The 24,708-nt window shown below is 36.8% G+C and overlaps 1 protein-coding gene across 1 annotated transcript in view; it reads right to left on the bottom strand.

Annotated features, from left to right (window-relative positions):
- Positions 1-606: 606 nt before the first annotated feature.
- LOC139959632 (ubiquitin carboxyl-terminal hydrolase 7-like) overlaps positions 607-24,708 on the bottom strand; it is a 54,968-nt gene continuing 30,866 nt past the window's right edge. The window contains exons 12-34 of the mRNA XM_071957411.1: positions 24,463-24,553; positions 24,156-24,238; positions 23,253-23,362; positions 22,446-22,605; positions 20,885-21,029; positions 20,140-20,209; positions 19,150-19,281; positions 18,620-18,782; positions 18,138-18,237; positions 17,461-17,553; positions 16,591-16,658; positions 15,312-15,412; positions 14,391-14,544; positions 14,006-14,073; positions 12,878-12,986; positions 12,430-12,507; positions 11,671-11,771; positions 10,425-10,524; positions 9,434-9,550; positions 8,625-8,696; positions 7,608-7,656; positions 6,909-6,959; positions 607-6,400 (exon numbers count right to left, since the gene is read on the bottom strand). Of these exons, the coding sequence (XP_071813512.1) occupies positions 6,309-6,400; positions 6,909-6,959; positions 7,608-7,656; positions 8,625-8,696; positions 9,434-9,550; positions 10,425-10,524; positions 11,671-11,771; positions 12,430-12,507; positions 12,878-12,986; positions 14,006-14,073; positions 14,391-14,544; positions 15,312-15,412; positions 16,591-16,658; positions 17,461-17,553; positions 18,138-18,237; positions 18,620-18,782; positions 19,150-19,281; positions 20,140-20,209; positions 20,885-21,029; positions 22,446-22,605; positions 23,253-23,362; positions 24,156-24,238; positions 24,463-24,553 (2,307 nt within the window). The 3' untranslated portion in view covers positions 607-6,308. The remainder of the gene's footprint in view (positions 6,401-6,908; positions 6,960-7,607; positions 7,657-8,624; positions 8,697-9,433; positions 9,551-10,424; positions 10,525-11,670; positions 11,772-12,429; positions 12,508-12,877; positions 12,987-14,005; positions 14,074-14,390; positions 14,545-15,311; positions 15,413-16,590; positions 16,659-17,460; positions 17,554-18,137; positions 18,238-18,619; positions 18,783-19,149; positions 19,282-20,139; positions 20,210-20,884; positions 21,030-22,445; positions 22,606-23,252; positions 23,363-24,155; positions 24,239-24,462; positions 24,554-24,708) is intronic.

Consider the following 24,708-nt stretch of genomic DNA (forward strand, 5'->3'; position numbering starts at 1 on the left):
CATGCTGCCCTACCTTCAGCGTTGGTCCCATAGTATTACATAACCGACAGTTTCGTATTCCATTAAATCAGGGATTGGGGGATTAAAGGTGCAATTGAAGCATGCCTTAATCGTTGTCTTATATTGACCACATGTATGGTATTAAGGTCAAAATGGTCAATTGCAGTCAAAATCCAGTTTAGCTGACTCCTTCAAACCATGTGTCTCATTCTGTTTAATCCTCTTTAACGTCTGGTATATCTTTTGGAGATCCTACCCAGCTTATACCTTCAATGCGTTCTCTGGGTTATAAAACCTCGAAGTATTTGTTCCGTGCAACCTTTTGTGCGATTCACGTACGACCGCATAGCAGATTATCGTAACGGCCTGCTCAACAGAACAGAAGTTGTACATCATGAATACATTACCACCCTCTATAATTATTTCGTTGAAAACGTCATCCGTCGATCTGCTCACAAACCATACGCGGGGAGGGAAGGTTCAATCTCAGTGTGGGGTTCGGGTGGAGAAGTGGGAGGGTGGGAGGGGGGTAGAGGAGCAGTGGGTCATGTGACTTTCATAAAACGCGCCAAAAATTTGAAATTCGAAATGACGGCAAAACAAGGATTGTTTAGTTTTTGCTATTGCAAATTCTTGTTGGTATGAAACAGAAAGTCAAAAGTTCGGTTCCCTGAATGAGTTCCAAGATCAAACAAAAGCTATTGTTCTATACGACGAAACTAATTGATCAAAACCAAAACTGGCTGGTTTAACCAAATCTGGAAAGTAACAGGAGAAGAAGAAAAGGAAGCAATTTTTGTCCCCGGTTAGGATAAAATGTACAATTTTTTTTTTATTTTACACTCATACCATTTATCTTGAATAATGATGAACAAACTGAGGGAAAAATAATCATTTCTACAGAAACCTTAAGGTCCATAAGCCAAGCTCTGCTGACGATTCTTTCGGACACGAAGAGAATTTTAAAAAAAAAGTATGAGACGAGAGAAATAGAGCGATATATGCAACATAACAACACGCACGTGTAGACCGATAATGACGTCATTACACGCATGCGTACTAGAACAAACTACTACCAGCAATCACTTGAAACAGATGCCTAGAAAAGAAGAAGCATTGTATTCACTTTTATAGCCTAGAATTTCAAGTAAAGAGAGTATCATTGAATATCATAAATGCGAATTAGGGAAGCCAAATTTTAACTAAAAAATATAAAAAGAACTCCACTCCATCCCATCTTTGTTCTTGGTGAAGGGAGAAATAGTCATGACCACAGAACTTGTATTACTTACTGATACACATACATTTTGCATAGACCACTAATGCTAAGCGATTGACCTCTTCGAGGTCAAAGGGTCAAAGAGTAGCTGGCAAGGTTCACATTGAATATTCATTAGATAATAATTTATGTCAACAAAATGAATAGAAAAAAGCCAATAACAAAGTAATGCATTTTAAATTCTATCACTACTTTGACCAGTCAAAGATTTTGATGACATTTTCTTCAATGTCAACATTTTTAGGAATCTTTAATCTTTTCGGCTCCTGGTAGAGTATTCTTCTTCATAAGCATCTTTTTCTCTTGCTTCTGGCAAAAACAAAAGAAACCTTCTACTTCATTAATTTACCACTCTAAAAGTACCTTAAACTCTGCTACATGCTAGCTAGTTAGCGTTTGGCTAGTCAAACATTAGAATAATGGCCATCCTTCATACAGATCAAAACCCACGGGATACCAAATATCGGAGAGGCCACCATGACAAGAAACAAACCCAGAGAAATTTCCAGGATGGTTATGTTATTCTTCTGTACCAACGACAGACTTCATGAACTTTGAGAGAGTTAAATATACTGCCTTCCATCTATAGGCTTGGGAAAAGAAAAAAAAATCACCAATTGTGAAGCCATTGCTTTAAAACCTACCCAGAGATTACACCAATAAGTACTTGGTTCATAGCCTGAACAAATACATTTGTTCTATATTCCCAAAACCGGAAACCTCCCCCCCCCCACCATCCCGCCCTTACCCTCCTCCCAATCTACGGTGGGAATTCCGCATGTGTATATTATAAACCGAATAAACACGACCCTTTACCTCTACTCAGATATATATGTATCTTCCTCCACAACCTTGGCTGGCTGGGAACATCACAACATTTATCTACCGAGAGAAACAACTATTAGGAAACGATTCCATCTCAAAAGATACTGTTTGAACATGATTTCTGCAGTTTCCCAAATTTAAATATCTCATTTAAATTTTTGACACCAAATATGATAAACTGTCAAAGACTGAGTGCAAAAAAACAGATTCTACAATGAAAATCCATAAACATACGTGGAAATATTTGGCTTATATAACAACAAGGAGTGTATGACAAAAATCAACAATTGATCCAACCTTGTCTATTTGTCTTTGCCAGCATTTTTCAAGGCTTTCCTTAAAGAAGCAACATAGTCCAATGCCTAATCCTAAAACCTAATGGTTTAATACTAACAATGTATTACATTCCAGGTTTGACTGTTGAGTAGTATGGCATCAGCCAGTCACAAATACCTACAAACTTTATGTAATTTTTTATCAAATCCTTGTAATTTGGCAAATATTTTTAAAAAAAAATGATATATTACTATTCCAGGTTTGCTCTTCCAGGCTTTGGATGTTGTATTCACCAAGAATTTGTTTTTACCGAACTTTAACCAATGAGTACGGTCGAATACGATGAGAAATAGCATGGATTGTAAGCATTCAGATATGAACCAGGGGAGGGGGTGGCACACAATCCCCTCCCCCCCCAATAACACAGCTAGCAATTAGAAGTTAGCACAACCTTGCACTGAGACGTAGTTTGTAGTCTCAATATGCCTCAAGATGCACGATTGATTTAAACAAGTTGGGGTTTTTCTTATCTGGGGAAGTATGCTCACAGGATCCCTCCCTCCTCTCCCCCCCCATTCAATGAGTGAACTTCAATGACCCCAAGGGTCACCCCACTTCCTTTGGAAAACTCTGGATAGACTGCTGACACTGAATTTAACATGAATAGCAAGTGGTGGAGAATTTACAAAGTTGTCTTGTCTTGTCTTGCTATCGTTTCATTCATTCCGTTATCACTGTACAAAGTATGCAAAGACAAACAAGAAACAAAATGCTATGAATATTCAACAGAGGAATAAATTACAAAGCTTTCCGATAATTGGATAATTTTAAGAGACAAACAAGAAACAAAATGCTTTGAATATTCAACAAAGGAATAAATTACCAAGCTTTCGGATAATTGGATAATTTTAAGAGACAAAATAATAATTGTGATGCCCAAACATTTGAAATAACAAAATCATCTAAAAATGAAAATTTTGGAGAAATGTAAATGTTTGTACCAAGTTTAGTGTAGCAAGTGAAAAAATGTAATGATTTTTTTTAAAAAACAAAATGCCATGGCAACCGTTGCTAATGCTGGATACAAAAGATTGTGAACTTAAATATCAATACCGTGACGACAACATATACTAAAGACACTTTGAAAGAGCACAAAACATCAGTTATGCAGTGGTGTGTAGTAAGTCGTAAAGAATCGATAACATATTGACAACGCTTAATACTTCACAAATTATGAAGTCACACCGACCTTTGACCTGATCATGTGTGTCTATATCCCTTTTGAAGGGACAAGATCTAACATTGTCATGAACATATGGTCACAGTCTTGATGTACCCCCGGAGGTGAGGGAATCAAGTCTTGTTCACGTGCTAAGGTTTCTATCTTTGGCAGAGTTTTTCCTAAGAAAAGTTTAACACATGTTGACTTTAGTGATATGTGACGGCCAATACAGATCACACTTACAAAATCCAGTGGTATGTATTGTGCTCACCACCCCCCCACCCCCAACCTCCCCCAACCTCCCCCCACCCCCAACACCCCCTTGGATCTCTTCTAGCAGTTTGTAAATGGGACTTAACTGTAGGTAACATAATTTAGGTATGACAATGCAGTGGTAAAGCTGAAAAAGTTCATAATTTTAGTGTTTACAAAGTTCAACTAAAAATTATGTGGCAATTTAGAACACATACAAAAGAAGATATTGGACTGCTGATAGTGTTCTTTCTATGTCATGCAACACTCTACATGAAATGAAAAGGATAAAAAAGAAGTTTACTGCAACTTTTTATCTGTGCATAATATTTTTTTTGGTTTTTTTGTCATGTTGTCTTTTGAATTATACAGAATTAGCTTAACATGTTTTGGAAATTTTGGTTGCATCCATTTTTTGTCTTGTCAGTGTTTTTTTACATGGGTTTTGCAAAGGTGTACAGAGATATTGCACATGAATGAACAAATGACAAATGATCTTACAACAAGTGCTTTTTTACTGTATTAATTTTTTGCTTTTGTACCATTCTAAACCGTAAAACACAACAAAGTCAGTTTGGTATGAAAATTAAACATGCATAGCAACTTGACTTTAAAAAAAAAATTTGTGAATAAAGCACTTCAAATTTTAATTGGCCGATTAAACAATTTTATATCATACACTAACCATCTTTCTCTACCAAAGCTCAAACTTCATTGTTTCAGGAAAAATGAAAAGGAAAAAAAAGAACCCTTGCAGGCAAAAAGAGTGGGATTTCCCATTGGAGTGGGATTTCCCCTAAGAGTGGGATTTCCCCTTTTGAGAAGAAAGATGACATCTTATTTAAAGTGTCCGAGGTTTGAAATATTCAAACCAAAAACAATCAAATTGAAGAGGAATTTAAAAATGTGGATGATTACCATATCTCCTAATTTTCCAAAACAAATAAATAAAAGCAAAACTGATCAGATCTGAAATCAAAAATATGACAATAATTGTCAGGTAAATATTTGCAGCTAGCTAATAAAAATGTTTTCTATGGTATTAATAACCCAAAACATGGCTTTCTAATCTTTTGTCAGAGCAACCAATCACGTGCACAAATGCTCTTTTCTTTACACTCTTAGTTTAACGATTGTCGGTATCGACCCCCAAATTTTTGGGAATGCTGACACAAATAATTTGACATTGTCACAGAGTTATGACAGTTCCATATTATTCTTTGATACACTTTCATGTTACTTTGAGACACTCTCAGAATATTCAAATACACTTTTCAAATTAATCTGAGAAACTTTCACATAATTCTTGTACACTTTCATAACATTTTACACGCTTTCAACTTATTCTGAGACATTTTCATTTTATACCTAGACACCTTTGAGTTATTCCGAGACACTCTGACGTCATGCGGAGACACTGTCTTGTTATTCTGAGATACTTCCATATGATTATGACACTTTCAACTTATTCTGAGACACTTTCAACTTATTCTGAAACACTTTCATGTATTGAAATGCTTTCATTTTATTCTGAGACACTGTCATATTTAGGCAATGAAATGTCTCAATACTTTCCGAGTGACAGATTTAAAGTGCTTGTCGAAGTTTCAGCATTAGTGACCGTTATTTATAATTCTTAGCATATTCTTGGGCAATATTGATTTACCAATATAATCCTAGCAGCAGTCCTGACAAGCTCATGGGATCATCTTAACTTTCTAATCACTGTCGTCGATAACAGACTTGCGATGACAATGAGAGAAGAGTGAAGTATACAGTGACTCATGAGCTTCTTGCAGGAGACATCTCACCGATGAAGCTACGCAACACGGTTGATTGTATCGATTCAAAGGATTAATTAACAGGATTTTCACATTGGATGTGCAATTGGAAAGAATGAGATGATGAAAAATGATGAAAAACATTCAAGTACTAAATTTCCATGGCAACCATGAATATTCATCACAGCAATTATCCTAGAATACTTGACAGAAAGAGTAACCATTCTTAAAGTTATGTGCAAGAAGAGCGTTAGACTGGCTGGGGGATCGAAATCTCCGTTGAAAATTCATCTGTCATTTGCGAATAGACTACCTGACATACCAAATATAACGATGTGGTAGATAGAGCGAGAGGTGCTTTTGTAATGTTATTCATTGTTGACCATCCCAATCATACAACCCAGTTCATGACAAATGGGCAGAAATAGTGCAATCCCTTGCACCAGCATACTCGAATCCAAATCGGCAGAGACTGCCATCTTTCAAAGAGTACAACCGTTTATTGCAAACGACTGGGAGAGGACATGTTTCTATCGTTGCAGAGCACTTCGACATTCAGTTGCTATGTATAAAGAGGCAGAAGGACCTTAGCAAACATCTTTTAAGGTTGGTACCGTTCATTTGTACTGGATACATCCGTGTCTCCCCAAATGTATTTCAGTTCTCCTCCCCTTTAGTTGAGAATCTTGACGGGTTTCTCGTATGAGTATATCCTAGCTCGTTTGTTCTTGTTGATGTGGTCCAGGCCCAGCCAAGGTGGATGTCCTGTCATGAACAAGTTTTAAAAAAGCAGAAAAACATTACCTCCAAAACTCAGTTTTATAATTTAGAAGCAGATGGTTACTGAACAATGACACAAGTTTAATCAGAAGATCCAAAAACAGTTTGAAATACATTTTTAACAATATCAACAACAGACAACAGGTTGGAAAATTACACATTTTTGAAAAGAGCAACTAATTTATTGGATTAAACAAGATTTTACACTTTAGTGACATCAAAGTTACAAGTCATGCATGCTACCAACTGAGCTAGTTCATCTTGAGTTATTCAGTCATTAGTTTCATGGTGATTCATAGATAGCCATATATAATTGATAAGGTGGGCAGTGCCTTTGTACAGGTAAACCAGAATAAATGTAGGAAACATTACTCAAGATTATCGCTTTTTTCTTGGACAATGACGACACATAGTCTTAAATGAAGCCTTACACCTTTGAGATAGCTTTAAATTAATTCAGAGGGGAAACAATGATAAAGAAGCAGTGACTCACCAGTTGGAAGCTGTGATTGAAAATCTACCAACTTAACTTGATAACCGTCCTCTGTAACGAAAAAATGAAACGATCCAATAGGTTTAAATGTATGCTGTGAAAGGATTGAATAGGTTTAAATGTATGTTGTGAAACGATTGAAAAGGTTTAAATGTATGTTGTGAAACGATCCAATAGGTTTAAAGTATGCTGTGAAACAATCCAATAGGTTTAAAGTATGCTGTGAAACGATTCAATAGGTTTAATGTATGTTGTGAAACGATTGTATAGGTTTAAAAGTATGTTGTGAAACGATTGTATAGGTTTAAAAGTATGTTGTGAAATGATCGTATAGGTTTAAATGTATGTTGTGAAACGATCCAATAGGTTTAGATGTATGTTGTGAAGAGTAACAATTTAGAGCATCATCAGTTGGTGATAAAACAAACCTTCTTAAATTGAATAATTCCATAATTCCTTAAATCAATGAATTGAATAAATTGAATAAATCAATAAATCAATGAATTTAATAAATCAATTAATTAATTGAATAAATAAATACAAACATTCTTCTTATACATTGTCCTTTGAAACAAAATTGTACTTTACTACTTTTCTGTCATGAAGGGAGAGGTGTTGAGGGATTCTTGCTTTCGAAATTTCTTTTGCCCATATTCAACTAATTTGGTTTAATCATTCCTCCACAAATACCTTTCTTACCTTCATTGATATACCTCTGTCTCCCCATGGCAACGATTGCAAACTTAATCTGCAAATCAAAGGAGATGTAGCATTAGAAGAAGGAGAAGAAAAAACAATTCTTACAATCCCTCTCAAAAACAGAACAGCAGTAAAATGAGCTCACACATAAAAAAGGCTTAATTACCATTAGATCCTCAGGACACTTTTGACTATTTCCTTGCAAACATTTATATCAAGACACCTACCTACTCATTTTTAGCCCGAAGCTTTATATAAACCAATAATTTGACATTTTTCAATGATTTCACCTTTTTACTACAGTAAGTATCTCAGTTCTCTATTCCGAGATATTGGAGAGTTGGCCCGGTACGGACAATTTGTGATGGTCACAACATTTTAAGGTCACTCTATACATAGGATAAGTTTCAGCATTTAAAGAAAAAACTTATTTGATATCAGAAATTGGGGACACACATTTTCGTGCATCTCTACATAAAACTGTTACCCGACATTGACAAGGACACGGACATATCGTATTGTGTTTAAGGCCTGCTACACCTACATCCCATCCATATCGGCACCTAACATTGAACCTATTGTTGCTGAAAGTGACCATTTAGTTCACTGATGTGATGAGGAATATGAATCAAGAAGCTAACTACAGTCCCCAAAATGGAAAAAAAAATCTGAAAAACGTCAAACCGGGACGAACAATATGAAAACCTTTCCCCCATATATTAATAATTCTAATAATAAAACCCTAAATTTAAGGCCAGCCAGCTTTACTGTCACTGCGAGGTGAAGAAGAAGAAGAAGCATCTGTCCGAATTTTGTTCTAAAAACATTTCTGTTTGATTCCTAGTTTCTTTTTTTCCTTGGTTTCCTTTGTCTCTTTCCTACTTTGAAAAGTGCTTTGAAACGCTGCATTGAGTGCTATTTAAATGTAATTTATTATTATTATTTTTAAAAACACAAAATTTCTCTCCCGAGTTAACCTCACAGAACTTTCACTTTTACACCAACATTAAAACTCACCTTTTCCATTTCTTTCTCAGAAATATCAAGCTGCTGCCTGACCTTGTCTTTGACATCAGTGAATGGTTCATCCTGGAAAGAAAAACACCAAAAAAGAAAGTGAGAGAAGGCACAAAAGTTTTGAAGTTACAGCAAGACATTCTGCATCGTAGAATCTGAAACATTTTGACCAGAGTCATAATAGTGTTACAACAATGACATACAACAATATAGCTCAAAAGATGACCTTAGATGGACTTTTAGCCTTCTGAATCCAAGAGAAGAAGAACAATTTGAGCTCTACTTTTGTTTCTATAGCTATTCTGTTTTTCAAGATATTCACCTAATGCTACTTTAAAGCTTAACTCCTACCTCTCCTCTGTTGGTTTCTTTCTTTCTTCTCTCCATTCCTTGTCTACTAATCCCACTAATCCCCTTACATCTATCTCTTTGTGTTCACCATGCTCATTGACCTGTCTGTATTTTGTGCATGTTTTTGTCCCTTCTGTTACTGTTACTTATCATTTAGCCTCTGAAGAAGATCCTGCTAGGAAACGTCAGGCCAACTTACTTTCACACATTAAAGCTAAACTGACGCTGACGTAGGCGCATCGGTGTATTCATCAAACCTGGTTTCATGCGTAGCAATTTATGGAGTCTGACCCAACCAAACCACCAGAAACAGAACAAACCCAAACATGAGTTTCCAAAAGTTTAAGCTTCTTAACATTTTCTCCAAACAATTAAAATCACCAGTGAAAGCAAACAAAGAAACGACTAAGCATTGACGAAAACTAAATTGAAAGATGCAGCCCTGGTGGTTTACTCACAATTTTAACTTTGATGTAAAATGGAGTGCCAAAAGTGTTAAACAATTCCTTCTGGAAGTGTGCAACAGGGACAAGAATTTCATCGGCTCCTATGCTTAGCTGGTCCATTGGAACCTCCTGAAGAGACAAACCCAAAAAAATATATATATGTTAACAATAAAAACTAGTATTTACAACATATCATAAAGGCATATTTCAACCAACAAAAAATCGAAAGGGGAGAGTTAAAAATAGTACACCCTTGTTGGTCAAAATTCCTTATCTTAATATCTTGTTTCTTGTGTGCTTGAATGTCAAGATAAAGCCTTCATACTCTACTCTATGGAATGAGTAATCTACGATGTCATCATGCCGTTATGTCCTTCAATTGTTTGGATTTTCCTATAATTTTTATTGACCATTTTGTTCACTTTCTCCTTGAAATGTGATACTTTTCTAAGGGATGCTCCTCTTAGCTGTCAAAGTACACTCTTTACATGCAAGGACTCCATCAAAAGTCAACTTCTTGTAAGATGTTATCGTCCTCTGACATGCCTTGTGAACTTATAATATAACTAAATAAATGGATTTTAAGTTAAAGATACATAATGCCAAAAACCCACCAGGTAGCCTGAAATTAGGCACACATATCAACTTTTGGTTTGTCTGCATACAACACAAAACACATTACACTAAATTTGTGGGATGCAAAAATCAGAATTCGTTTTAAACAGTTTCATTACATCATCAGTTGAGTGATCATAACCAACTTGATAAATGCATATCAAGTTAAGTTTGGATATTACACGAACTGGTTTAACAAATGATGCAATTTTTACATGCAATAATAGAGTATTTTAATATGTACACCCTAGAACAAACACAGTTGGAATTGCAGACTAACAAAGTAAGTACCCTTGAAGAAAGTGGTTTGTCATTTACCAATGGGGAAGTATTTACTTTTCCTTACCTACCCTGACCGAATCTCTTTCATTTTTCACTGTGTACTAACCTCTATCCTAAACGTCTTGGTCGTTGAGGTGTTCAACGACTCTATGAAGGCTTCCCCTGGTATTTGTGACAAAATTTTGTTACTTGTGAGATCTAATAATCTGCAATATGAGGGAAAAAGAGTAGAAAAGATTTACAGAGATGAAAACAATAGAGGTAACGTTGACAAAGGATCTTGGAGCAATATTCACATTTCCTGTTCTTCTTGTTTACCTTGTTTAATACATTTATCTTTTAAGGTTTTAATGCTGTTTTAACGCTTTTTAACGACAACACTGTTTTAACGACAAGGTTTTAACGCTGTAGATGCATATCATGCTTACTGCTCTTTTACTGACAGAATTAGCAGTGTGAATATCCTCTTTCTATAGTAAATAAAGTTCAGGAACTGTTCCAACTGTCAGTATTAGTGCTTTGATGCATGATATTAAAGTACAGTACAGAGTGTTACTAGCAATAGAAAACTCCCAACTAACTGGTTTCACACCCAATTGGGCCAATGTTTTCTACACTATACTGTCATGTCCTGCTTCAGAGCACTCGTAGTGTCAGTACGAGCAGTATGGATATAGTGTTTCTATCAGATAATGGGTAGGAACTGTTTGGAACTGCCAATACCAGTGCTTTGAAGCATAATACTGGAGGACAGTACAGAGTGGTATTAGCACTAGGAAACTCCCAACTCACTGGTTTCATGTGAACTCACGAATATTCATGAGTATTTATGTTGCTCATGAATATCATAACTGTCTCTTTGGAGCATAAGTTTTATCCATCACCCTTTGATAATTCTTTCTAAAGGTATCTTTTCACAAAAGTGAAGACAGTTCCCATCCAAATCGGTTCTATATTCCCCTCCCTTTGGATAGTAGTATCATCAAAAAGTCAACATTTTAGAAACGAAAATATCATCATAAAACAAACTCTTAATCAAATGCATTTACAAACATTTCATACCAAATCTGTTTCTTTTATGTAACTGTTTTGGTGTTTCCACCTGTGTGTGTAGTTTCATGCAATAGGAGGCATTGCTGGTCTGACTAGATAATATCTATACTTTGATATTCATTCAGCCTAGCTGCAGGGGATTTTGCAGCTGCTGTTGCTGCAGCTTGTCATATTGACACTGTGTCTAAATGACATTTAATGAAGGTCAGACACTAATACAGCCGGCATGTGTTTGCAGGTATGAAACGATGCTACTCGCTAGAAATGTTTGATGGGAGTAAAAGCTTCCATTTTGTTACCTAAGCTTGCCACTGCCTCTGTCTGAGAGTTGCAGGCTTCTGGCAGCTGCATCTAACAGTTGTTGGACAGTATCTGTTCTATTCGGGTATAAAACCAGATCCTGAAAGACAAAATGAAAAACAACCATTGTCAACTCCGGCTGAAAAATTTGTTAAAAGAAAGCAAATTTCTGCTTCACATGACTCTTTAGCTTAGCAAATCTAGGGTACCTCCTAGTCAAAGTCACTTTCAGAGTTATACTGAAGATCTTAGTGTTATGTAACATGAAGACAACATCCATGTTACTTTCCTTTCCCCTACATGTTGTAACTAGTGGTAGGCTATGACCCTATACATCATATTGGCATTAACAACATTCACATTGAAAATTACTCACAACATTTGCTGACAGACAATACCCAAGTTTCTCTGCTTAGATCTGCAAATCGTGCACCTAGCAGGTACATTTGAGAATCAGTTTACACAGTAAGTACTCTCTCCTGAGAAATCTGTTACAAATATTTATTATTTCCTCTGATTTAAAGAACAAGAAAGACAATTTCAGGTTGTCTCTATCGATGCAATGTGTTACAACAACAACAACAACAAAAGGGAGAACTTTGGAAGAACCGTAAACACAGATGAACCTTCATCTGACTGTCAGATGGAATCTATCAAGTGAGAGAAGTAGCGGGGTTAGGTTGTGCTAATTTTTTGGTAAAAGCAAGAAAGGGGCTAGACATAGTCTAAATATCCAATTCAAAGGTATGTGTACTCACTTCCTCCTTTAACTTGCTGTTGACCCAAACACATTTGAACTGTTTCTTAATCTCCAGTTCGTCTATCTTGATATTTAGCTGTAACAAACAGAGATGTTAGGACAAGGTATCAGAGAAAGTACTGGGTCTTTAAGAGATGCAAAATTTGAAATATAAATAATCAGATGACTGTGTATCATAGACGCTCACAAAGTTTATTTATTTGACTAAGAAAAGCCCAAATCCACAGTAAATCCTCTGAGATAATCAGGACTAATTATGGGTGGGTGATGTGAGGATGAGGCACCAATTCTTGATTTAGTATCCCAGGTTAGGTCTGCAAACTTATATAACTAGAATTCTAAACCATCATTAGGTGAAGTTAGGTGTCAAAAATATGCTTTATCTTTTCCAATTTGAGGCAAAAAGAAACAATGGGGTGATCCAAGCTACGGGTCCCATTATTTACCTTCTGATAGTACAGCTTCTTGAGTTGCCTCGGTCTGGCAGGTGACAAGAGCTCCCTCAATGTTCCTTCAAATGTACATCTCAGTGGATTGCCAGGTGAATCCTTGTGCCTGGAATATATTACGAGGAGGAGGAGGAGTCAAAGATTGATGAACGTAAATCATCTTACTGAAAAAGACTTGACTATTTTACAGGTCTTAAAATGAGGAAGGATTTTAAGGATTTAAAGGATTTGTTAACAAAAAGGATGTTAGTCTTTAACAATTACATAGAAACAAGGAGACAAATTGCTACTTATTCTTTACAGCTAACAGAGAGATGCACATAGGCACAACAAGAAAATTCCAAATGTGTACAATTTGTTTGTTCTAATTCTATGGTATCTATGTTCTGAAGGGGAAACAGAAGCGGGGGCATGGGAAGGACCCTTAGGAGTTGACTAAGTAAAATAGACTTGGGAGGGGATACGGTAGATGATATGAGAGATACTGAACAGGATATAGGAAATTATGGAAGGGGATATGGGAGGGAAAGGGGAGGGCACTGGGTGGGAATTGTAAGGGGATTGAGGTGTGTAAGAGGGGAGGGGCAAAAATGGAGTTCATCTATTGACCAGAAATGGAGAAGCAGAACAATTGAGAAAACACAGCGCAGTCCAAATTTCGAAAACAAGATGCAAATGAGCAATTAATAAAATCCAACTTCCATCTTCACAGCTTGGTATATTTTTGCCCTTTTTTTTTGGGGGGGGGGGGCTGTCATTAACAGTGCTTAAATTTATTTATTTATCTATTTGACATAGAAGTTTATGCAGTATTCAGCGAAATCACACTGGACCTACACAATAAATTATCTTGTAATGCACAAAAGGTTGGTTTACATCGTCACAAGTCCTTCATTTCAGACTAAACCATTTTGATTAAACCCTGACCAAGCAAAAAGCAACAGGCAATTGCATTAGACTTTTAGTGTAATTTTCCAAGACTCATATACCCATTTCAGCTATTTTCACAGCAAATATTTAATACCGTCCTATTTACTATACATTTGCATCCCAAATAAGAAAAAATTTATAAAGTTATTCCATCTCTAAAATCAGTGATGCAAAATGAACATTTTTACCACTTACCCCTGACTCCTGAAGAACTGTAGTAACATTGGATCAGTATTCAAGTGTTGCGCTACAGCTTTGGACACCTAAAATAAGAATAAAAACATTCATAAGAATAAAAATTCATAAACAGCACAAAGCGAGGACACTTGGCTCAAATTTGTACATGACAGCATTTCATGAAAAGAGTTTGCAGCAGATTTGAAAGATACCTTTAACAATTCTTCACAAACACCTTTTTCTGGAATTATATACATTCTTGCAAAGACTAGAAACGTTTGTCTTCTTTCTCTTTTTTCAAACCAATACCTTGTTTTACCAGCACTAGTTTCCTTTGACGTATTCGGCACCCCTGGTGGGCTACAGACTCCAGAAGGGGAGAAAGATAAATCCGTTCACAAACCTGATTGTAGAACATTTTCTGTGACAGTACCAATGTGAAGCCAGGATCGCCGGGAATGTTCTTATCGCAGAAAGTAACATCTACACGGTAGAACAGATTTCGGAAGTAGTCTTTGACAGTAGGCAATTCAAACTGGTCAAATTCAAGGTCATCTCTGCAAAAAAGAATGGTTCAGTTTTAATAAACAATTACAGAGTTAGTTTTGAAATATTACTGAGGGTTACTTTGGAGCAATAAAAGTGGCCGTGAAATGATTAATTCTGTTACACGTAAACTCATCGCGATTACATTGATAACTTCTTCTCCTAAACTCATCGTTGCCCTGTACACAGGACAGAGGGGTTAAACTAATTGTCACTTTCCAAGAAACCTGGCTGTGGTAATGATAATATTATTAAAGGTATAAAGAAACTGACCCATCGATGCTTCCAAAACTTTGGGATAAGAATGACAAAAACAAAGCTGTGCTGTGTGTACCTCTGCCTCACTACACTGCCAATAACCAGGTAATGAATCAACAACATAATCGAAACAGTTAAAACCATAGGTATGAAAATAAACTAGTCAACTCTGAGTGCAAAAGACGAGGAGATTTGCCAATCAAAGTTCACTAGGGTTGTACAATTTCACCATTCATATGACATGAGTTGTCGATGCAGGTTTATGACAGAGTGGCCTACCAAGATTAAACTAGGTCATTGGTATTGCTCAAAAGTATGCTAGAAATAATAATCTATCTAATAATCATCTAGGTTCAAACATCCACAAGTATTTTGCTGTCACCCTCAGACCATTCCCATCCTTCTGACACATCTCTTTCTTGTCTAACGTAACACACCTCAATGTCTGAAAATGATTCAAATATGGAAAAAACATTTTTCAAATTAAAAACAAAATGGCAGGTAGACTGGTGTTCTTTACCTCTGGAATACAATAATATCGCCATCCATAAGCTCCTCCAGGCCCTTATCTAGCTGCATGGAGAGATCCTCAATGCGTTCTGTTAGATTCGGTTTCACCTCCTGAAAGAAGAAAATCTCAACAATCTCAACAAAGCTTGTCATATCTTCAAACTTTCTTTAGAGTTTATTCAACAGAAATCTTTCAAAGTCATCCTGAAGAAAGCTCTACTCTGCCGCAGCATTGCTGGGATGATACTCGAGATGTTCCGAGCAGTCAAGAAGTGGTATACAAAATACAACATGGGCTGAAAGCAGTATTTCCAAACAGTCTAACAATGAAGGTCCATTTTCATGCTCGTTATGGCACAAAGAACGAATGAATGGTGTATAAAGTATACCCTGGACTCCATGGAGATTCTTATATTGTGCAGCATGCAATACTATTGATACGCATTCAGGTAGGATAAAGGTAAATGTCTTTAAACTGTTGCTTGAACTGTTGCTTTAAATCTCCCAAGCTAAACGTTGATACCTTGGATGTGTGAACATCTATGAGACACTTAAATACTAACATTTCATAACATAACACACTGTGTTCATGGATCTGCAGCAGGCCAGGAAATCTCCCGCTACAGCTTTATATAATGCATTGGGTTGTTACTATTGTCGTATAGTGATGTCAAACCTCAGAGATAATTACGTCAAGGGTATTTCTCCTACTCATGTGATAATCATTGTCCAATCATATGCGTGTTCTACGTGACGGGATTCCGAGAGTGCAAGGTAGGGGGTTGGAGAAGAAACGTGAGGAAGGACGAGTGTGCTTGTAAGAAAGGAAGAGATATGTTTTCTTGGAAATAAATCAGAGTTATAACAATTAAGAGGGACTCTTAGTCTACTTTCTTAGTTTGGCGTCGACAAAATAAAAGTACCCCCAAAAACAGACAAACACATCACTATGCAGCCTACTGATCATGCCATGTAAGAGTTACAAGTAACTGAACATTAACCCGCAATTAAGCCTTTATGGGTTCAACCACACATGACTACTGCTATATTCACACATCAGTGGATATAAACCCCTCCATCCAACAACCAGAATATGTGGTTCAACAACTAGAGAGTTACTTAGATCCTTAATCCAACAAAAAAAAAATCCTGCATCCCTAAAATATAATGTAATACTTTCTGTTTAATAAATTTTTAAAAATTTTTAATTTTGTGCCTAATCTTTCACACGGCAACCAGCTATGTTCCATGCAGGGCCCTTGCTCTTATCAAGTGCAAAATGTTCTTACCTCATAAAGGGCAAGTGTCACTTTATCTGAAAACCCAGCCTTCTTCCTCATAGTTGGTAGTAATTCCTCTGTTGAATTTAACAGGGCGAAAATCATTCAATTCAGAAACATGAAATTTCACATTAATTTTCTAATCTGTACAAATATTCATCCTGAGTTTTCAAACTAACGTACAGAATATCTATATATAAATATAACCCCAAAATAAAAAAGGGTTAGGAAGAAAGTCAAAACTTACTCGAAATCATGTTTAATTGTAGCATTTATTTCTTTATTAAAATTAACGATCATCTTCAAGATAATTATTTTGACAAAAGAGTGAAAGTAAAAAGTTTTATACCAAGATCAGCTGTATTTTTCCTTTCATCAGTATTATTTTTTTCTTTACAAAACAACTTCTGAAATTCATGTAATTATTTGAACTAACAATTTTAGAGCATACTTAATATGAAACCATTCCAAGTCAAGAAATAATGAGTAAGTTGCATATGTTCTTCTTTGTAAAGAGCTGTAGGGCACATCTTGACTGATCAGAGCGCTATGTAAATTTGGTGTTTTTGTGATTGAAGTAAACACCTGCACTACTACATTAATCTTCGCTACCATGCTACAAGTGACAAGTTTTATCGATAACAGCATAATTGTGTCAGTGTTGATCGTATCGTCTCTTACTGACGGTTAGCAGTCTCTATCATACTGTAATTACAGAACTGGTGCCCTCAAAAATAAGCAACTGTCAGCGACATTCGTTTTTTTTTTTTTTTGTAGAACAAGACAAATGGGAAACATCGGGGGAAATGCCAACTTCTGTGAAATGACTAACGGTGATTTTGAAAGATAAAAGTTTCATCTTAGGAGGAATATGCTTACGTATTTTAGTTCTGATGGGAAGGTAAACGTGACCGACGTAGGCAATCTGTTTAATGGCTGGATCGTAATATTTGAGGAAAAGTAGCACATCAGCTGGAGAAGAGAAATATGCAAAACTTGTAGATAAAATGAAAGCCAAAAAAACACGACAATAAATTTAAAGCATTTATTTTCCAAGTACTGGGGGAATTGGGGATGGTATTGAAATTTCTTTGCATTTCACATTATTACAATTTTTACGATGTAAAAATATCAGATTCCATGGTTCCCATTAAACAAGTGAAATTCCAGACCTTTTCAGCACCAAAACACATTACCCATTAACTTTATCTTGCACTTCTTAGAATCCTTGCTCCGATAAGTCATCTCATGTAAGAAGTGTTACAAAGATCATTTTTCCCTACTTTTTCCAGATTTAAACTGAAATATTCAAGGACATTCAATATCTAGAAAAGACGTTTTTCACATTTCCTACTTTTTTCCAAACATTTTCCCATTTTTTTCAGACTGCGCTAGATTAACCATTAGATTAACAATCTTTATTATGATATCTGATCCCTTCCAATGCTTGCGGTTTGACGATGCCCAGTCACGGGACTATACTGTGACAGCACTATACTGTCACATAACGATCCGCTGTCACTGGACCACACACAAAAAGTAAACATGATACTTACTTTCCTTGTCGAAGGCTTTCAGAGGATTGTTGGGGCTCTCAGCCTCTTGGGTCTCCAAGAAAATTTTCCAAACATTCTCACCATCGGCTACCTCCAATATCTATCAAATTGGCAAAATGGAGGAGAAATGTCCGACGATAACTTACAACAATAACAATTAAAATGGTAATTAATCGGTTGGCGGAATTCACAATTTCTCTGCATAGAATGAAACAACTATTCTTTTGCTTGTCATTATTTTAAGTATGAAGAATCAGATTTTCACGTTTCTTAATTTGCCCAGTGAGGTAGCACAAAAGGGTATGGGGTCTGGGGATTTCTAGATTATGGGCATTTTGATTGTTTTTTTTTTGTGTCTTTGGTCTTTCAAAGGACTTAGCTTTAAAGTAAGAAAGGAGTACTGTCAAAAAAAACTTTCATGAGAGCCTTCATGGCAAACTTGAGAGTTGACAGGATTCACACGGGGAGAGAAGGAGACGTACTGTTTTATTCGGGTCCTCCAGTTCTATCGCCGTAGGTCTACACGTCTGGTTAGTCCTCTGTGAGAATGGCCAGATTCGGATTTGATCCACTCTACAGCCGATGGCTTGTGCTAACATCTCCATCACCTCTGCATACCTTGCCTTCTTCAGAACACGGAAGTCCCTGCGAAGAACGAAACAAACCAATCCATAGAATGCAACGACGGTGATGTAAATGTTTGGAGACATCATTTGTGATGGAGCTATGTCAACTCCCCTGTTTCAAAGGGTTGACAGACGAGCCTAATTTTCTTCTTTTTTTCTCTTTTTTTGTTTTTGGTGGTATAACACTTTCTCGTGTTGGAAATTGCCGGTAGTGACACAATTGTGACAAAGCTAACGACACACTTTGTACTAAACAGTTGTAACGATGAGTCGAAAAGTGGTAGCACTGAGAGACTAGCTTTGGATCTTATGCCACAGAATGACTGCGTAAATTCATCTTTCAACTTGACAAACATTGTGTCAGCAACAAGTAGTATAAGACTCACTTGACATGGGCTCTGTCTCCATCGTAGAGGTCGTTGCCTTGGTAACCATAAAAGTCATCTTCTGTGATGACCTGTATGGTCATGTATAGATGTGCTTCATTCCTCTCCTTTCTTCTTTGGGCTTCTAGTCGTCTGCAGACGATAGAAGAAAGAAAATCAATTGGTTGTTAGAAGAAAGAATCTTACAAAATTGATGAATCTCACACAGAAGATAAAATATGAGAGGGGGGGAGTTAAAATTAAGTTAAGTGGGGGGGGGGGTTTAGGTGTTGGGGAAGAACATGGTTACCGGCTAAGAATTTAATATCACTTCCATCCTTAGTTTTGAATCCTCTACACGGCAGTGTCTCTGTCATAGGTATAAAGCACCCAGGTTTGTTCCTCACAAAATAGAGATAAACAAACATTCATGCTAACAGTGTCACAAACGCTACTCCATATTGTGACACTGTCACAACTAAACCCTCCCTTCATCTGACCCAGGGGTTCCCTAACTGGGGTGCATGAACCTCCAGAGGGTGCGTGAGTCCATCCCAAGGGGTGAAACGTTTCTGAAAGTCAAAACTAGAGTACTTTTTGTTGAACTGAAATCTTATATATCATAGAATTTAGTAATGTACAATAATCGTACCTATAATCTAACTCTTTTTCGCGTTCCATACGCATATGTTTCCATATTAGTACCGTACCGTGCATGTGATAAATAACTGAATAATGAAACAGACACAGGCCACATGACTTTGGTGAAGTTGGTGTACGCATGACAGTATGATATTACACTATGAACTTGATCTTTTACAAAGCATTGTTATGCGTATTATAGTATAATAATGACTCAGATCGTGTCTCGAAAAGTTGGGGGTTTGTGGTCAACTCTGACATCCACAGGTGGTTCGTGGGGTGATTAAATAAGGGAAATCCTGATCTAACCCCTCCCTTTAATTTAAAGTCCCCGCCCAACTTGGGTTTACGAGGTTAATTGAAACTTACTTCTCCTCCATTAGCGTCTTCTTCAATGTCTCCGGTATATCATTCTCACTGACTGCTTGGAGGATATCATCTAAAGGGACGGAAAAGAGATACAAATAAACATACCACAGAAACTATTAAGAAGTTACAACACTGGAGAGAAGAAACATCAGTGTGCGAATTTCAAGCACTCTGAATAACATTTACAACAAATGGTCGGTTTCATCACACCTTGGTGAAAACGGTGGTGGTCTTAATGCCAATGGACTATGGTGAATGCACAGTTAGTCACTCTGACTAACAATACAAAACAGTATATCAGACAATATATAAAAGAAGTAGTTTTGAAGCTTCATAAAATATGTGAAACGACAAGTAACAAGTGAGAAGGGCTTGATAAGAAATGTGATTGATCGGTTGAGACCGTACGATTAAAACCAGGATTGAGGTGGACCAGCATCAGTGGAGTAGGAATGGTATCATGAAGGGGGGGTGGGGGTATGGAAGAGCAAACAAGTGAGAGGGCTTGATCAGAAAGTATGATTGGTTAGTTGGGTGGGACAGTATGATTGGTTGGTTGGGTGGGACAGTACGATTGGTTGGTTGGGTGGGACAGTATGATCACAAACAGGATTTAGGTGGGCCAGTATCAGTTGAGTACGAATAGTATCATGAAGGGGTTAGGGGGTAGGGGGACGCTTAGGTAAGAGCGCGTGAAGAAGAGAGTGACAACAAGATTTGTGAAGGTAGAGACTGGCTAACTTACGTTTACAGCTGTCTCTAATATACACCAACATGTAAGCATTTGTGCAATTCCTGACCATCAGTTCCTCGTCATGGCCCCCAAAGTTATTGTCTATGGCTTCCTTCTTGGTACATCTTGACACAACATCGTCATCAAATTTGCACCACTGGAATAGTAATATTAATAAATAGATTTTAATCATTTATCATTGACATATCATTAACCTCGTAACACATTTGATGTAATTCATGAAAGGTTTGGTACAGTTACTGGCATTTGTTCAACGAATTGTCCAAAATAATTTTACTGCCGTCTAGAGACTAGAATTAGAGGCCTTTCTACCATATGGCATTTGAAAACAAACATATTTTCATGACTTGGGCAGCATATCAAAAGGCACATTACTGCCTGAACTTTTGGTCACCTTTTAAATTTGGTTACCATGGGAATTTAGCAACAGCAACAACAACTAAGTGGAAGATAAGTTATCATTGTCTAATGATTACATAAACTGTTTCTTTTTGGTTGACAAATAAATATCTTTCTTGGGGATGGGAGGGGGGAGGGGAGGGGCAGAGTGGGAAGTGCTATGACAATTTATCTTTCTGCTAAACAATGCCTTTAAATTATTCCAAGGTGCATGTTTCTTTATATATAAAGACAGTCAACTCGTATTAGGAACTGTTACACTTGCATGCATTCTCTGCTCCTTTGTGCAATGAAATTAACTGACCTCCATTGCATAGCTTGTTTCATTTTTATTTTTATTTTGCTTCTGTTTTTGTGTTGTTTTGTTATTCTGGCATAAACAACTAAACTACCCACCTCTATAGAATACAGAAATTTCTTGAAAATGATTGATGCTACATCAGGCTTTAATTTCCACAGATCACATAAACTTTCAAATATGTCCAGTAAACCATGGTTGGCAGATGTCATCATTGACAATATTTACAGCTGTCCTTACAAGAGTGAGACCTTGAAGCAAGAGACAACAATTCTTATGTAAATTCTGTTACATAATGTACACAGAAAGCACGAATAATGAATTAGGTAGGCTATGTAATTTGCACATACTTTCTTTACTAATAATAATAATAATAATATTTCCTTTTATATAGCGCTTTATACCAGCGATAGGTCACAAAGCGCTTTACAGACGTTATATTACCCCTGGGCAATGATAACTTGTCCAAGAGACAATCCCTCCAGTCGGCAGTAGTTATATACTGCGCCCAATGACAAGGTTACCTCACAGGTACCCATTTAACCCCTGGGTGGAGAGAGGCAAGTGAGATAAAGCATCTTGCCCAAGGACACAACGTAATGAACTAGGCAGGGTTCGAACCAGCAATCCTTGGATCACGAGTCTGACGCCTTAGCCAATTGGCCACCACGCTCTTTAGCATTGGTTGGTGAATTCGTTTCTTTTGGTGTCAGCTGCAGAAAGTTGTTTTAAACATATAAGCAATAGTTCTGCAATGTCTTCATTGCTTTGGCCTTTGTTCTTTTTTTGGGGTATTTTATTGGTCGTTTGTAAGTTGCACCCTTCACAACAATAGCACAGTGAATAAGGACTCACCTGTGGCTTTCCCTCTGTACTTGTGTTTATAAAGCCCACGTAGTGACCCCCGTGATTATCCCCGCTGTGCACAAGAACTGAGTGAAGGGTGTAGTCTGCCGGGGTGTCTTCTGGGTCCTTCAGGAAGGGGTCAAGGTTCAACTTGGAGGGAAACTCATATCTTTTGTTGGAAAAGAAAAGAAAACACGATGCATTTCCCTAAGATAGTTATATTTGTACATAATATCAGAGCCATCGTTGAAAGGTAAAAAATCAGTCATGTTCCAGTGAGAAAAACCTCGTCTTCTGATAAGAGATCAAATGTTTGGTGGCAACATTCCATATTCTTTCGTTGCTAACAGCAAAAACCTGAAATGTGCATATATGACTGGTACATTGGTTTAAGTAATTATTTTTCTGTGCTTTGTCCATGTGATACACGGGTAACGATTCGTGCTCATTGGTAATATAAGTGCAGTAAGGTCATACCAAGGTCAAACCAACAATAAGCCTATAAATCAGCAGGTTGTATTTACAGAATACTCTTTTAACCTAAGGTTCCTACATTGATCAATTAAAGGAAACAGCTCCAAAGTCACATTTCTCATACATGAAAGTACTTTCTAGACAGACATTTAAAATGAGTAACACCATTACAATGAGTGACAAAGAGAGATAATTAAGGCTTTCTTCAGCAGTAAAAACATTAGATGTACACCTTCAGACCACTGTTACAACATATCAGAATCTGCTACTTAGATAGAAAAGTGAAAAATTAAGAAAAGTCAAGCAGTGAAACCATGATCGCGAATATTTTCACTTCCTTACCTGTCGTTAATTTTGATATTTGAGTCTGTGTGTGGGTCGTACTGGAACCTCATCAGTTGTAGGTGCAGCAGAGGTGGAAAGCGTGTAAATATTACACCCTTAGCAGCTTCCTGGGGAGCAAAAAATATACATATAGATATATAGATGTATATATATTTATTTATCAATTTATTTCTAGTACTCAGTATTGCCCTTCTAATATTGCACACTGTAATTGCCAGAAAGTTTTTCAAATTACATCAAATTGCACATTCCAACCACCTGAATATTTCTTTCTGAAAAGCCTTTATTAACGTAGAAGAGGTTTCTAGTCAGTGACCAAACCTGAGACCCAAATTCTTTTTCTCTAGCTGACTGAGCAATCTGACTAAGGTGGTGGCAATCATGTACAATGTGTTCTTTGCTGGAGAAGATGCTAATAAATTTCAAGAAATAATACCTCTTTTGAAAACATACAAGCCCCCCCAAAAAAAGACATAAGAGAATAAAATTCAATGATGAATTCCAAATTGAGGGAGGGTTTGAAACACAGCACTGCTTATCAAGATATATCATTTTCACCATTAACCCTCCATTTCTCTGTCACATTATCTAGAGCTTCATGTATGCCTTAGTAGGGCAGCCCAGGGCATAGGTTTCTAGAGTCCTTTCCTTGCAAGGTTAAGGAAGCTTACAAACAAGCATACTGCTTACAGAGCACCATGTCACATATCTTGTTGTGATTATTGTTATCCCAACAGCCGCAACTCTCTCAAAACAGACCAAAAGCCCTCCATCCATTTTCTGGTTTGTCTGCATTAAATCATCGGGTTAACTGTATACCCATCAAACACACTGCACATATAAAGCATTCAAAAGTGCCTTGTCAGTTTGCTGATTTCGATCTGACCCGGCGCTACTCACCTGAAGACCGTTGTCCCCGGCATCGTACTTATTCTCTCCTTCTAACTTTTCTGTTGCTATGTAGTCCTTGAATGACTCATACACTACAAAAATAACATAAAAAAAAAAAAGAAACGGAGAGAGGTGTGAATGAAATCATGTCACATATCATGTCAAATAAATTGAAATATTCTAACAATTCATATTGTCCAGTAAAATTGGTCTCTACTGTGAATTTACCTACGACTCTAAGAATGGGAGTTTACCTAGATCCAAAACTCTGTCAGTAAAAAATGAGAATATTTAGTTTTTTATGATTTAAGCTTACCATTCTTCTTGCCCTTGATATTCAGCTGAACATCGTAGAACGGCTCCGACCTGATGGATTCGTAGTTGATGTGCTTACACTTAATGTACGACTGCAAGAAGAAGGAAAAGACACAGAAAACATTAACATATATCCACACACTCGCACACACACAATCACACAACAAGATGTCTCTTCATTGTTTAAAATATAACTGCTGTTCTCGATTTTTGCTCAAAAGTTTCTCTGAAAATAATCATCCCTGTG

This window comes from Apostichopus japonicus, chromosome 19, assembly GCF_037975245.1.
Source record: "Apostichopus japonicus isolate 1M-3 chromosome 19, ASM3797524v1, whole genome shotgun sequence".
NCBI lineage: Eukaryota > Metazoa > Echinodermata > Holothuroidea > Aspidochirotida > Stichopodidae > Apostichopus > Apostichopus japonicus.